The sequence below is a fragment of the Tachyglossus aculeatus genome, chromosome 5 (assembly GCF_015852505.1).
Source record: "Tachyglossus aculeatus isolate mTacAcu1 chromosome 5, mTacAcu1.pri, whole genome shotgun sequence".
Classification (NCBI taxonomy): Eukaryota; Metazoa; Chordata; class Mammalia; order Monotremata; family Tachyglossidae; genus Tachyglossus; species Tachyglossus aculeatus.
In genome coordinates, this window is record NC_052070.1 from 38,647,390 (window position 1) to 38,662,531 (window position 15,142).

The 15,142-nt window shown below is 50.5% G+C and overlaps 1 protein-coding gene across 3 annotated transcripts; it reads left to right on the forward strand.

Moving 5' to 3' along the window:
• The first annotated feature begins 917 nt into the window (after positions 1–917).
• MUL1 (mitochondrial E3 ubiquitin protein ligase 1) lies at positions 918–12,923 on the forward strand. 3 transcript variants are annotated; one of them, XM_038747242.1, is made up of 5 exons: positions 918–934; positions 4,309–4,453; positions 8,514–8,601; positions 9,199–9,319; positions 10,746–12,923. In XM_038747242.1, the coding sequence occupies exons 2-5, from the start codon at positions 4,334–4,336 to the stop codon at positions 11,473–11,475; spliced, it is 1,059 nt and encodes a 352-aa protein (XP_038603170.1). In that variant the 5' UTR covers positions 918–934; positions 4,309–4,333; the 3' UTR covers positions 11,476–12,923. The 3 variants fall into 3 exon arrangements, with proteins under 3 accessions (XP_038603170.1, XP_038603169.1, XP_038603168.1); XM_038747241.1 differs by lacking the exon at positions 918–934 and adding an exon at positions 2,686–2,737; XM_038747240.1 differs by lacking the exon at positions 918–934 and adding an exon at positions 2,686–2,737 and having other exon boundaries at positions 4,312–4,453.
• Positions 12,924–15,142: the final 2,219 nt, after the last annotated feature.

Sequence of the window (15,142 nt, forward strand, 5' to 3'; positions counted from 1 at the left end):
CTAGATGTTGCCAACTTGGGCTTCCCAAGCGCCTAGTACAGTGCTCTGCACACAGTAAGCGCTCAATAAATACGATTGAATGAATTTAGAATTCCGTTTATCTGTATTCACAAACTCCCTTCCGAGCCCTCTTTTAGACTGTGAGCCCGCTGTTGGGCAGGGACCGTCTCTATATGTTGCCAACTTGTACTTCCCAAGCGCCTAGTACAGTGCTCTGTACACAGTAAGCGCTCAATACGATTGAATGAATGCTGAGAGCTCACCTCCTCCAGGAGGCCTTCCCAGACTGAGCCCCCTCCTTCCTCTCCTCCTCCCCACCCCCCTGCCCTACCTCCTTCCCCTCCCCGCAGCACCTGTATATATGTTTGGACAGATTGATTACTCTATTTGCTTGTACATATTTATTATTCTATTTATTTTATTTTGTTAATCTGTTTTGTTTTGTTGTCTGTCTCCCCCTTCTAGCCTGTGAGCCCACTGTTAGGTAGGGACCGTCTCTATATGTTGCCAACTTGTACTTCCCAAGCGCTTAGTACAGTGCCCTGCACACAGTAAGCGCTCAATAAATACGATTGATTGATTGATTGATTGTCAGCTGTGTGACTTTGGGCAAGTCACTTCACTTCTCTGTGCCTCTGTTCCCTCATCTGTCAAATGGGGATGAAGATTGTGAGCCCCACTTGGGACAAGCTGATCACCTTGTAACCTCCCCAGCGCAACACCTGTATATATGTATATATGTTTGTACGTAGTTATCACTCTATTTATTTATTTTATTTGTACATATTTATTCTATTTATTTTATTTGGTTAATATGTTTTGTTTTGTTCTCCATCTCCCCCTTCTAGACTGTGAGCCCACCATTGGGTAGGGACCGTCTCTATATGTTGCCAACTTGTACTTCCCAAGCGCTTAGTACAGTGCTCTGCACACAGTAAGCGCTCAATAAATACAATTGAATGAATGAATATGCATATATGTTTGTATGTAGTTATCACTATTCATTTTATTTGTACATATATTCTATTTATTTTATTTTGTTAATATGTTTGGTTTCGTTCTCTGTCTCTGCCTTCCAGACTGTGAGCCCACCGTTGGGTAGGGACCGTCTCAATAGGTTGCCCACTTGTCCTTCCCAAGCGTTTAGTACAGTGCTCTGCACACAGTAAGTGCTCAATAAATACGATTGAATGAATGAATGCTTTGCACATAGTTCTTAATAAATGCCATCATTATTATTAGTCCAGTGCTCTGCACACAGGAAGCACTCAATAAATACGATTGAATGAATGAATGCTTTGCACATAGTAATCACTTAATAAATGCCATTATTATTATTATTATTAGTCCAGTGCTCTGCACATGGTAAGCGCTCAATAAATACGATTGAATGAATGAATGCTTTGTACATAGTAAGCGCTTACTAAATGCCAATATTATTAGTCCAGTGCTCTGCACACAGTAAGCGCTCAATAAATATGACTGAGTGAATGAGTGAATGAACAGTGCTTTGCACATTTCATGTGCTTAATAAATGTGATCATCATTATTATTATTATTAGTCCAGTGCTGTGCACACAGTAAGCACTCAATAAATACGATTGAATGAATGAATGAATGCTTTGCACATAGTAAGCGCTTAATAAATGCTGAGAAGCAGCGCGGCTCAGTGGAAAGAGCCCGGGCTTTGGAGTCAGTGGTCGTGGGTTCAAATCCCGGCTCTGCCAATTGTCAGCTGTGTGATCTTGGGCAAGTCACTTCACTTCTCTGTGCCTCAGTTCCCTCATCTGTCAAATGGGGATGAAGACTGTGAGCCCCCCGTGGGACAACCTGATCACCTTGTATCCCCCCAACGGTTAGTACAGTGCTTTGCACATAGTAAGTGCTTAATAAATGCCATTATTATTATTATTATTATAAATATGATTGAATGAATAAGTGCTTTGCACATAGTAAGTGCTTAATAAATGCCATTATTATTATTATTATAAATATGATTGAATAAGTGCTTCGCACATAGCAAGCGCTCAATAAATGCCATTATTATTATTATTATTATTAGTCCAGTGTTCTGCACACAGTAAAAGCTCAATCATCAATACGATCGAATAAATGAATGAATGAAAGTGGCAGAGGCAGGATTAGAACCCACATCCTGTAACTCCCAAGCCCATGTTCTTGCCACTAGGCCACGGTGCTTCTCATGGTGGGCGCTTAACAAATACTAGGAGATTAAAAAAATAAAGTGTTGTCCGATGGCAGGGTGGAAAAGAGCCCCCAGGGAGAAGCAGCGTGGCTCGGCGGAAAGAGCCCGGGCTTTGGAGTCCGAGGTCATGGGTTCGAATCCTGTCTCCGCCACACGTCTGCTGTGTGACCTCGGGCAAGTCACTTCACTTCTCTGGGCCTCAGTGACCTCATCTGTCAAATGGGGATGAAGACTGGGAGCCCCACGTGGGACAACCTGATCCCCCAGCGCTTAGAGCAGTGCTTTGCACATAGTGAGCGCTTAACAAAAGCCCAGCATTATGATGATTATTATTGTTATTTCTGATCATGGTCCCCCGAGGGGGCCTGCCCCGGGGCGGGGAATGGCCTCCCGGGGGCAGCCAGGCGGGGCCCCTCTGGCCCTCCGGCGTCTCTCTGGTGCCGCCGCCCTGCGCCTGACGTCACTTCCGTCCGTCCCCCGGAAGGGCCGCCGTTGGGGGGCAGCCGGGCCTGCGCTAACTCTGCCGCCCAGGTCTGGGGGGGCGGCAAGGACGGGACGGGGGAGGGGGAGGGGGAAGGGTTTGTTCCCCACACTGCCCCACGGGGGCGCGCTTCCCCGCCTTTCCTCCTTGACCTCTGACCCCGGGAGCGCCACCTGGGCCTCCATAGCCTCCATAGCTTCCTCCTCCTCCTCCTCCTCCTCCTCCTCCTCCTCCTCCTCCGGAGTTTGGCCCCTGACGCCCGCTCCTCCTGCCCCCTCTTGCCCTTTCTGCGCCCCCCTGCCCATTCTGTCCCCCCCTGCCCATTCTGTCCCCCCCTGCCCTCTCTGTCCCCTCCTGCCCTTTCTCTGTCCTCTCCTGCCCTTTCTCTGTCCCCTCCTGCCCATTCTCTGTCCCCTCCTGCCCTTTCTCTGCCCCTCCTGCCCTCTCTGCGCCCTCCTGCCCATTCTGTCCCCTCCTGCCCTTTCTCTGCCCTCTCTGCCCCTCCTGCCCATTCTGTCCCCTCCTGCCCATTCTGTCCCCTCCTGCCCATTCTATCCCCTCCTGCCCATTCTGTCCCCTCCTGCCCTTTCTCTGCCCTCTCTGCCCCTCCTGCCCACTCTGTCCTCTCCTGCCCATTCTGTCCCCTCCTGCCCTTTCTCTGTCCCCTCCTGCCCTTTCTCTGTTCCCTCCTGCCCTATTCTCTGCCCATTCTCTATCCCTCCTGCCCATTCTCTGTCCCCTCCTGCCCATTCTCTGTCCCCTCCTGCCCATTCTCTGTCCCCTCCTGCCCTTTCTCTGCCCTCTCTGCCCCTCCTGCCCTCTCTGCCCCCTCCTGCCCATTCTGTCCTCTCCTGCCCCTTCTCTGCCCTCTCTGTCCCCTCCTGCCCTTTCTCTGTCCCCTCCTGCCCTTTCTCTGCCCTCTCTGCCCCTCCTGCCCTCCCTGCCCCTCCTGCCCTCTCTACCCCTCCTGCCCATTCTGCTCCCTCCTGCCCATTCTGCTCCCTCCTGCCCATTCTGCTCCCTCCTGCCCATTCTGTCCCCTCCTGCCCTTTCTCTGTCCCCTCCTGCCCTTTCTCTGTCCTCTCCTGCCCTTTCTCTGCCCTCTCTACCCCTCCTGCCCTCTCTGCTCCCTCCTGCCCTTTCTGTCCGTTCCTGCCCTTTCTCTGCCCCTCCTACCTTCTCTGCCCCTCCTGCCCTTTCTGCTCCCTCCTGTCCTTTCTCCTTCCCCTCCCCACAGCACCTGTATATACACATATATGTTTGTACGGATTCATTACTCTATTTATTTATCTTGTACATATCTATTCTATTTATTTTGTTGGTATGTTTGGTTCTGTTCTCCGTCTCCCCCTTCTAGACTGTGAGCCCGCTGTTGGGTAGGGACCGTCTCTAGATGTTGCCAGCTTGGACTTCCCAAGCGCTTAGTACAGTGCTCTGCACACAGTAAGTGCTCAGTAAATGCAATTGATTGATTTCTGCTCCTCCTGCCCTCTCTCTGCCCTCTCCTGCCCTCTCTCTGCCCATTCTGCCCCTCCTGCTCCCCCATCCTGCCCCCCATCCCGCCCCTCCACCTCGCTCCCTGTAACCCCCTCTTCTCTTCTGTGCTCTGCCCCCCACCCAGCAGGCAGGGCCCCCCCCGGACGGCCATGGAGAACGGAGGCCGCCCTTCCGTGGGTCAGCTGATCCTCCTGGGCACCAGCTCGGCCATCACTGCCATCCTCTACTCCGTGTACAGGCAGAAGTCGCAAGTGGCTCATAGCCTCAAGGTCAGCGGGGGTCGCGGCCGCTTGGCGTGCGCCTTGGAAAGGCGCTCCGGGGGAACCGAGGCTGCAGCCCAGCAACTTGGCAGTGGAGTTGGCAGGCCCCGGGAGGACTTTGGTTCGAAGAAAGAATGCCAGGACCTTGCCAGTCTTATTTCTTCTCTTCTCCCCCAACACCATCCATTCAGTCGTATTTATTGAGCGCCTACTGTGTGCAGAGCACTGTACTAAGTGCTTAGGAGACAGGACACATACTTTCTAGTGTGGATGAATGATCAAGCCTAGGTTCAGAACAGATGCCAGCACTTAGAACAGTGCTTGGCATATTATAAGTGCTTAACAAATAACCATCGTTATTATACCCTGGGTGATTAGAGGAACACATTCATTCAGTCGTATTTATTGAGCGCTTACTGTGTGCAGAGCACTGTACTAAGCGCTTAGGAGACAGGGCACATACTGTCTAGTGTGGATTAATGATCAGCCTAGGTTCAGAACAGATACCGGCGCTTAGAAAAGTGCTTGGCACATTATAAGCGCTTAACAAATAACCATCGTTATTATACCCTGGGTGATTAGAGGAACGCATTCATTCAGTCGTATTTATTGAGCGCTTACTGTGTGCAGAGCAGTGTAGTAAGCGCTTAGGAGACAGGGCACATACTTTCTAGTGTGGATGATCAGCCTAGGTTCAGAACAGATACTGGCACTTAGAACAGTGCTTGGCACATTATAAGCGCTTAACAAATAACCATCGTTATACCCTGGGTGATTAGAGGAACACATTCATTCAGTCGTATTTATTGAGCGCTTACTGTGTGCAGAGCACTGTAGTAAGCGCTTAGGAGACAGGGCACATAGTTTCTAGTGTGGATTGATGATCAGCCTAGGTTCAGAACAGATACCGGCGCTTAGAAAAGTGCTTGGCAAATAACAAATAACCATCGTTATTATACCCCGGGTGATTAGAGGAACACATTCATTGAGTCGTATTTATTGAGCGCTTACTGTGTGCAGGGCACTGTAGTAAGCACTTAGGAGACAGGGCACATACTTTCTAGTGTGGATTAATGATCAGCCTAGGTTCAGAACAGATACCGGCGCTTAGAACAGTGCTTGGCACATTATAAGCGCCTAGCAAATAACCATCGTTATTATACCCTGGGTGATTAGAGGAACACAGTCGTATTTATTGAGCGCTTACTGTGTGCAGAGCACTGTAGTAAGCGCTTGAAGAAAAATGAAGCAACATGTGAAGCAGGGAGGTCGTGGGTTCTAATCCCGGCTGCCCCACTTGCCAGCTGTGTGACTCTGGGCAAGTCACTTCACTTCTCTGGGCCTCAGTTACCTCATCCAGAAAGTGGGGATTAAGACTGTGAGCCCCACGTGGGACAACCCGATCACCTTGTCTCTTCCCTTCCCCACAGCACTTGTATATATGTTTGTACATATTTATTACTCTATTTATTTTACTTGTACATATATATTCTATTTATTTTATTTTGTTGGTATGTTTGGTTTTGTTCTCTGTCTCCCCCTTTTAGACTGTGAGCCCACTGTTGGGTAGGGACTGTCTCTAGATGTTGCCAACTTGGACTTCCCAAGCGCTTAGTACAGTGCTCTGCACACAGTAGGTGCTCAATAAATACGATTGAGTGCTTGGCACATAGAACTGAACAGATGCCATCATTATTATTGTCATGTGAAAGAGTGGCCCTTGAATTTCAGGGCTTTCTTGGCCCAGTGGAAGGAACACAGGCCTGGGAATCAGAGGACCTGGATTCTAATCCAGCTCCACCACTCGTCAGCTGGGTGACCCCGGGCAAACGACTTAACTTTTCCGCCCCAGTTCTCTCATCTGCGAAATGAGAATTTGTTGCCAGTTCTTCCTTCTATTTTGACTGTAAGACCCATGTGGGACCTGGTTATCTGTATCCACCCCAGGGCTTAGTAGAGAAGCAGGTGAAACAGCGTGGCTCGGTGGAAAGAGCCCGGCCTTTGGAGTCAGAGGTCATGGGTTCAAATCCCGGCTCCGCCCCTTGTCAGCTGTGTGACTTTGAGCAAGTCACTTCTCTGCACCTCGGTTACCTCATCTGTAAAATGGGGATGAAGACTGGGAGCTCCCCCCGTGGGACAGCCTGATCACCTTGTAACCTCCCCAGTGCTTAGAACAGAGCTTTGCACATAGTAAGCGCTTAATAAATGCTATCATTAGTATTATTATAGTATTTAGCACATAGGAAGTACCTAACAAATACCACAGTTACTGCCATCATTATTAAACAGTTTTAAGTAGCATGGACTCGTAGGAAGTGCAGGGAACATGTCCGTCAACTGTGTTGTACTCTTCCAAGTGCTTAATACAATGTTGATGATTAAATACCTTTCCTCCCCTCTACTTGTACTTCCCAAGCGCTTAGTACAGTGCTCTGCACACAGTAAGCGCTCAGTAAATATGATTGTGGGCCCCATTTGGGAAAGGGACTGGGCTCAGTAAATACGATTGATTGATTGATTGTGGGCCCCATTTGGGAAAGGGATTGGGTCCAACATGATTAACTGTCTCTACCCCAGTGCTTGGAAACACAGTAAGTGCTTAAATACCCTCATTATCATTATTGTGCTCTGCACATAGTAAGCACTCAATAAATACTACCGATGGATTGATGTAAGGTGTTGTGTTTCTCCTGTTGTGCAGGCAGTTAGTGCAGAGAGGACAGATTACCAGCCAGATTAGTTTAATGGCGTTATTGTCCTAAAGAGATCCCAGCCCCTTTTAGCCAATAACTTGCATAAATCTCTAATAATGACCAGCTAATTGCCTCAGTCCAGTGGTCCTCCATTTTTTTTCACCTGTCAAAATTCTTCTCTGCTCTCACCCTGTGCCACACATCATCATCATCATCATCATCAATCGTATTTATTGAGCGCTTACTATGTGCAGAGCACTGTACTAAGCGCTTGGGAAGTACAAATTGGCAACATATAGAGACAGTCCCTACCCAACAGTGGGCTCACAGTCTAAAAGGGGGAGACAGAGAACAAAACCAAACATACTAACAAAATGAAATAAATAGAATAAATAGAATAGATATGTACAAATAAAATAAATAAAATAAATAACACATCACCCCTCCACTAGCGAAACGGGGGGGAAAAAAACCCATCCCAATCCGACTGGCCGGTTCTTTGGAAGTGAGAAAGGCTGGCAAGATCTCTCTCTCCCTGGATTCCTCGCCTGCTAATGCGAGGCTGCAGCCTGAAAGGACTCCACCTTTCTGATTTTCAGATCGGAAATCACCATCCCTGAGAGTTCCCAGGCAGCCGAAAGATTTTTACTGTCACCAAATCACTGGGCCTTCCCCACACCAGGAGAAGGTGCATCCTGAAAAAATCTGTCCTGAGTATTAAAATGCCAAGTAATGTCGGGCAGCTCACTTCAGGGTTTGGGAGACTGCCGCCAGGGTGTTTTAAACCGCTCCCCTTTTGACCTCCTTTCCGTCTTGTTGCTTCAGTAACTTAATTTCTTTTTAATGGTATTCGGTCTTTGCCAGGCACTCTTAAGTCTTAAGTTAAATACAAGATAGGTTGGACAAAATCCACGCCCCACATGCCTTTAGTGGCGTAGTGAATAGAGCCCTGGCCTGGGACTCGGACCGTCATGGTTTCTAATCCCGGCTCTGCCCCTTACCTGCCGTGTGACCTTGGACAAGTCACTTCCCTAGGCCTCAGTTACCACATCTGTAAAATGGGGATTGAGATGGTGAGCCCCAAGCGGTACAATTGACCGTGTCCAACCTGCTTTGCTTGTCTCCAGCCCAGCGCTTAGTACAGTGCCTGGCATATAGTAAGGGCTTAACAAATACCATCATCATCATCAATCGTATTTATTGAGCGCTTCCTATGTGCAGAGCACTTTACTAAGCGCTTGGGAAGTACAAATTGGCAACATATAGAGACAGTCCCTACCCAACAGTGGGCTCACAGTCTAAAAGGGGGAGACAGTTATTATATGTAAATTTTTGATGCTTTGGTCATGATTCCCAGTTTCTCTTGTGTGTTTTAGGGAGCTAAAAAAATTAATCTGGATCGGGACTTGAAGAGTATTCTTATGGAAGCACCCGGGAGGTGTGTTCCTTACGCCGTCATCGAAGGTGAGCTTTTGGAAGACTACGCTTGCTGGAAAAACTGTAAACACACTCTCCCCACTCAGACTAGTCCCAGATCTCAGAGGGGGGGAAATGGAAAGTCCTGCCCAAAATGTCGCTTCGGGTGACCTCTCGTAGAAGGGCTTTTAAAGGGGTTAAAAGAGGTGGATTCCTTTTACCGTTATCGGCCTCGATGGAGAGGGAGGGTGACAGCGAAAGCAGCAAGGAGGTGTGCTGTGTTGGATAGATCGGGGAGGAGATTCTGGGGCCAGAGAGCCGGGCCTGGGTGAGTGAGCGGCGTCCGTAGAGGATGGCTGTTGGAACATCTAGACTGGAAGCTCATCGTGGGCAGGGAACTTGTCTACCATCATCCTCTCCCAAGCGCTTTGTAGATTTCTGCGTACACAGTGAGCAATCGGGGGTGTCTCAAACGTCCGGGAAGGTTAGAAGGGTAGCAGACTTGCAGCTGGTGAGACCTCTAAGGCGGTGGAAAATGGATAATCCCTTCACAGGTCCACAATAGCCGTGTTTCAGTACTCGGAGCGAACTCAGGTGAGATTCTGTAGAATCCTACCCAAGGAGGAAGGTCTCTTTCCCAATCAGGTGCTGTGCGGTCCGTGAAAGAAACTCTGAGCAGCCAGTTTTTGGAGAATTGTAAAGGAGTGATTCAGAGACTGACGCTCCAGGAGCACAAAATGGTGTGGAATCGAACGACGCATCTCTGGTACGGACTCTCCCCCTCTGCCCTTTTAGGAAATTCCCAGCAAATTGGTACTGGGCACCACGCTGGCTCCAGAGTTGTTCATATGATAGTATTTACTGAGTGCTTACCCTGTGCAGAGCACTGTAATAAGCGCCTGTTGTTCCCAGACCTGTCACCGCCCTGCTGGGTGGTCCCCTGCAGGAGCAGAACTACCACGAAGGCAATTAGGTTGCCACTCGGATCTGTACGGAGGAGGCCTCCAGGACGGGCGGGAACTTGGCGTAGTGAATAGAGGGCGGGCCTGGGAGTGAGCAGGACCCGGGTTCTAATCCTGCCTCCACCACTTGTCCGCTGTGTGACCCTGGACAAATCCCTTAACTTCTCTGCGCCTCAGCCGACTCATCCGCAAAACGGGGACTAAAACTGCGAGCCTCGTGTTGGACTGTGCCCAACCTGATTGCATCTGCCCGGTCCCACGTGTCTGCTGTGTGACCTTGGGCAAGTCACTTAACTTCTCTGAGCCTCAGTTACCTCATCTGTAAAATGGGGATTAAGACCGTAAGCCCCACGTGGGACAACCTGATCAACTTGTATCCCCCCCCAGCGCTTAGAATAGTGCTTTGCACATAGTAAGCGCTTAACAAATGCCATCATTATTATTATTATTATTAATACAGTGCCTGGGGCATAGTAAGCACTTAACAAATGCCATTAAACATTAAGTTCTCTGGGGGAGGGGGCTACTTTGAATCCCCGGCAGAAACTCTGGGAGCATCTGAGGATTTGGCTCGCTGCCCTGGTGTCGTCCTGGCTCCGCTGCGGGTCTTGGAGCAAATTGCTTATGCTTCATTCTGCCCCCTTCTTGGAGAAAACGGGTTCAGTGGAATTGCTGCTTCCTTCCCGGGAGGGGTTGTGTGGGAGCCCCTCGTTTGGGAAAACGAAGGTAGCGAGTCCCAGGAAGTCTCTGAGGCTGGCCACTGATACGTGTTAGCTGTGGCTTTCGGATCCGCTAAAGCCAAGGCCCTCTTTGGCCGGGTTTCATCTACTCTCCCCAGCGCTTGGTACGGTGCTCCGCACACAGTGAGCCCTCGGGGAAATACCGTCGATCGACTGATCGTTGGGGCCTGGGTTCTCGTTCGGCTGCCGCCGTCGAACAGGCCGATCCGTCCCCTCGCCTGCGAAGCGGGGTTTGTCATCCCTTGCCCTGCCTTAACGCCTCACGGGGATGGAAGCTAGTGGCTATTTAGGTGACGGAGAGACGAAAGCGCCGTGCGTGTTGTAGGAACTCGGGTCAGGATAAACGATCAAACACCTAGGTCCCCGGGGGTGGCGATTTCGGCGGACTCCCCCGAGGACCCCATCTGCCCTCGCAGACGGCGGCGGCCCCGTCTCCATTCAGCCTTCCTGTCGTTTTCTGTCCCGCCCGCCCTCCCCCTTCCCGTCCAAGGAACGACTGCGAGAAGATCATCCACCAGCGGACCAACACGGTGCCCTTCGACCTGGTACCCCACGAGGAGGGCACGGGGGTGGCCGTGCGGATCCTGAAGCCCCTGGACTCCGTGGACCTCGGCCTGGAGAGGGTGTACGAGAAGTTCCACCCCACCGTCCAGTCCTTCACCGACGTGATCGGCCACTACATCAGCGGCGAGAGGCCCAAGGGCATCCAGGAGACGGAGGAGATGCTGAAGGTCGGCGCCGCCGTCACGGGGATCGGGGAGCTGGTCCTGGACAGCAGCTCCATCCGCCTCCAGCCGCCCAAGCAGGGGCTGCACTACTACCTGAGCAGCCAGGACTTCGACACGCTGCTGCAGCGGCAGGAGTCGAGCGTCCGACTCTGGAAGGTGTTGACGGCGGTCTTCGGCTTCGCCACCTGCGCCACCCTCTTCCTCCTGCTCCGCCGGCAGTACCTGCGGCACCGGGAACGCCGGCGCCTGAAGCGGATGCAGGAGGAGTTCCGGGAGAACGAGGCCCGGCTGCTGAACCGGGCCGGCGGGGAGGAGCGCGAGGCGCCCAAAGACGCCTGCGTCGTGTGCCTCGGCAACGTCAAGACCTGCGTCTTTCTGGAGTGCGGCCACGTCTGCTCCTGCACCGAGTGCTACCAGGCCTTGCCGCCGCCCAAGAGATGCCCCATTTGCCGACGGGAGATCTCGCGGGTGGTTCCCCTGTACAACAGTTAACTGATGGAGGTGCGGGATGCCCCCCTCCACAGACGAGGGATGTTCCTGGAGTCCCCCGGGGAGGCCCAGTCGCCTGGGCCGGGCTTCTAGGGGATAATCGACGGTTGGGGAGGGAGGAAACCGTCCCGGTCTTCTGGATTTTCCAGCGGACAGCGGAATCTCCGAGGAATTGTTTTCCGTTGACACGGACCGCGTCCCCCTCTGCCTTCTGAAGCGGGAGTCCCGTTCTGCCTAGCGACCGTGTAAATCCGTATATATGTGCGAGGGTGAGCGCGGTTGCGTGTGTGTGGGCGAGATTTTCTAACCCCTTGAACTCGGTGCCAGTTATCTCCGCCTCTTCCGCCCTCCGGACTGCTCTCTGTTTAGTAACCACCCTACTTCCCGGGTTCTCCGTAGTTTTGGTTCAGCCCGGCTTAGGAGCGGTGGTAAATAGCCCGGGCAAAGAGGGAAGCTGGAAGGGAGCAAGGGCCGGGTGGGAGAGGGAGCGGGGCGGGATAGAGGTGGCGTCAGGCGCGGCTCTCCCTCTCTCCCCCTCTCCCTGGGTTCACCGCAAGATTCGTCCCGCGGTTGCTCACGAGGCCTCGAGACCGTTTTGTCCTCTTGGTCTCCCCCAATTAGGAGAGGTACTGCGCGGGTGTGTGTGTGTTGAGAAATCGGGAAGTGAATCTCCCCCCATCCGTGCCCAGCTGTGTGTAAGGCGGAAAGGAAACCAAGTCGCCGAACGGTGAAAATAAGGAGAAGGGCTAACGGGAAAGAACGCAGATAAGAAGGATACCGTTTGAGTCCGCTTTTCACCCCAGTCCCCACCGAGATGGTCTCCCGAGGGTGGGAATAACCTGAGATGGGCCCAACCCCCGGGGTGGGGGGGATAAGGGGGAGGGCACCTCATTTCTGGGGTCCCAGGCTGAAAATCCGGAGATCCCCGGGAGGCACTTATCCAAGTGCGGCCCCTCTCCGAGAAACTCCTCAGGCCTCTGAGGAAGCAGGAGGGGGGACGAGACACGAAACAGTTCAGTGCCAGCCAAGAAGCTTCTCAGACAGGCAGGAAGATTAGCCAGCCAGTATTGGACACCAAAGCCTTAGTTTTTGCTGCTTTTCGGTTGCAAAGCGAAGACCCCACAAGTGCAGACTTTCCGGGGGCCCAGCTAGCTTGCATTTAGTTCGACGCCCGCGTCATTTATCTTTTTCCGATCCCCCGACCGACAGCCGGTGGGGCTGGATGGGGGGCTGCCCTCTCCCTCTCCTCCGTCCTTCAGCAAGCCAAAGTCCACTCGCCACGAGCCTTATGTCGTGCCCGTCCACCCCGTCCCGAATGCATTCAGGTCGCATTCTGCCGCCCGAGACGGGGGCCGCTGTCCGGTCAAACGTTGCCAGTCCTACGCGCGGCGGCGGCGGCCCGGCTCTATTCGTGTGTGAATAGGTTGGAATAAACAATCACGTTGAAACAATATCGCTTTGTGTGTTGAATACACTCTGGGCCAGTCCCTTACCTTCTCTGTGCCTCAGTTACCTCAGCTGGACATTGAGAAGCGGCGTGGTTCGGTGGAAAGAGCCCGGGCTTTGGAGTCAGACGTCGTGGGTTCAAATCCCGGCCCCGCCAATGGTCAGCTGGGTGACTTTGGGTACTTTAAGTGGTATTTGTTAAGCGCTTCCTGCGTGTCCAGCACTGCATGGAGTTCTGGGGTAGATACAAAATGATCAGGTTGGACATAGTTTATAGTCCATGTTTCTACTCAGAGCTTAGAACAGTGCTTGGCACATAGTAAGCGCTTCACAAATGCCACCATTATTGTCACCTAACTTCTCTGTGCCTCATCTGTAAAATGGGGATTAAGACTGAGCCCCCGGTGGGACAACCTGATCACCTTGTAACCTCCCCAGTGCTTAGAACAGTGCTTTGCACATCATAAGCACTTAATAAATGCTATTATTATTATTTTATTATTACAATGGAGACTGAGGCTGGGAGCCCCATGTGGGACATGGGCTGAGTCCAACCTGATTAGCTCGTATCTATCCCAGTGCTTAGTACAGTGTCTGGCACATAGGAAGCGCTTAGCAAATGCTTTAGAAACTGGTTCTTAAGGATGTGTTTGGATGCCATACCAGACTATTCCCCTCCCCACAGCACCTGTATATATGTATATATGTTTGTACGAATTTATTACTCTATTTTACTTGTGCATATCTAGTCGATTTTATTTTGTTAATGTGTTTTGTTTTGTTTTCTGTCTCCCCCTTCTAGACTGTGAGCCCACTGTTGGGTAGGGACCGTCTCTATATGTTGCCAACTTGGACTTCCCAAGCGCTTACTACAGTGCTCTGCATACAGTAAGCGCTCAATAAATACGATTGAATGAATGAATGAATATTATGAGTGATTAAGCACTTACTATGTGCCAAAAATTCTACGCACTGGGGTAGTAATAATAATAATAATAATAATGATGGCATTTGTTAAGCGCTTACTATGGGCCAAGCACTGTTCTAAGCGCTGAGGAGAAACATGGACTATAAGCTATGTCTGACCTGGTCATTTTGTATCTACCCCAGAACTCTGTACAGTGCTTGACACACAGGAAGTGCTTAACAAATACCACCATTATTATACAATAATAATAATAATTATAATAATAATGGCATTTGTTAAGCGCTTACTATGGGCCAAGCACTGTTCTAAGCGCTGAGTAGAAACATGGACTATAAGCTATGTCCGACCTGATCATTTTGTATCTACCCCAGAACTCCATACAGTGCTTGACATACAGGAAGCGCTTAACAAATACCACCATTATTGTACACTAATAATAATAATAATAATAATAATGGCATTTGTTAAGTGCTTACTATGGGCCAAGCGCTGTTCTAAGCGCTGAGGAGAAACATGGACTATAAGATATGTCCGACCTGATCATTTTGTATCTACCCCAGAACTCCGTACAGTGCTTGACACACAGGAAGCGCTTAACAAATACCGCCATTATTGTACAATAATAATAATAATAATAATAATAATGGCATTTGTTAAGTGCTTACTATGGGCCAAGCACTGTTCTAAGCGCTGAGGAGAAACATGGACTATAAGATATGTCCGACCTGATCATTTTGTATCTACCCCAGAACTCCGTACAGTGCTTGACACACAGGAAGTGCTTAACAAATACCGCCATTATTGTACAATAATAATAATAATAATAATAATAATGATAGCATTTGTTAAGTGCTTACTATGCGCCAAGCACTGTTCTAGGCGCTGAGGAGAAACATGGACTATAAGCTATGTCCAACCTGATCATTTTGTATCTACCCCAGGACTCCGTACAGTGCTTGACACACAGGAAGCGCTTAATAAATACCGCCATTATTATGTAATAATAATAATAATAATAATAATAATAATAATAATAATGGCATTTGTTAAGCGCTTGCTATGTGCAAAGCACTGTTCTAAGCTCTGGGGAGGTGACAAGCTGATCAGGTTGTCCCACGGGGGGCTCACTGTCTTAAACCCCATTTTACAGATGAGGCAACTGAGGCCCAGAGAAGTGAAGTGACTTGCCCAAAGTCACACAGCTGACAAGTGGCAGAGGCGGGATTCGAACTCATGACCTCCGACTCCAAAGCCCGGGCTCTTCCCACTGAGCCACGCTGCTTCTCTACAGCGTGG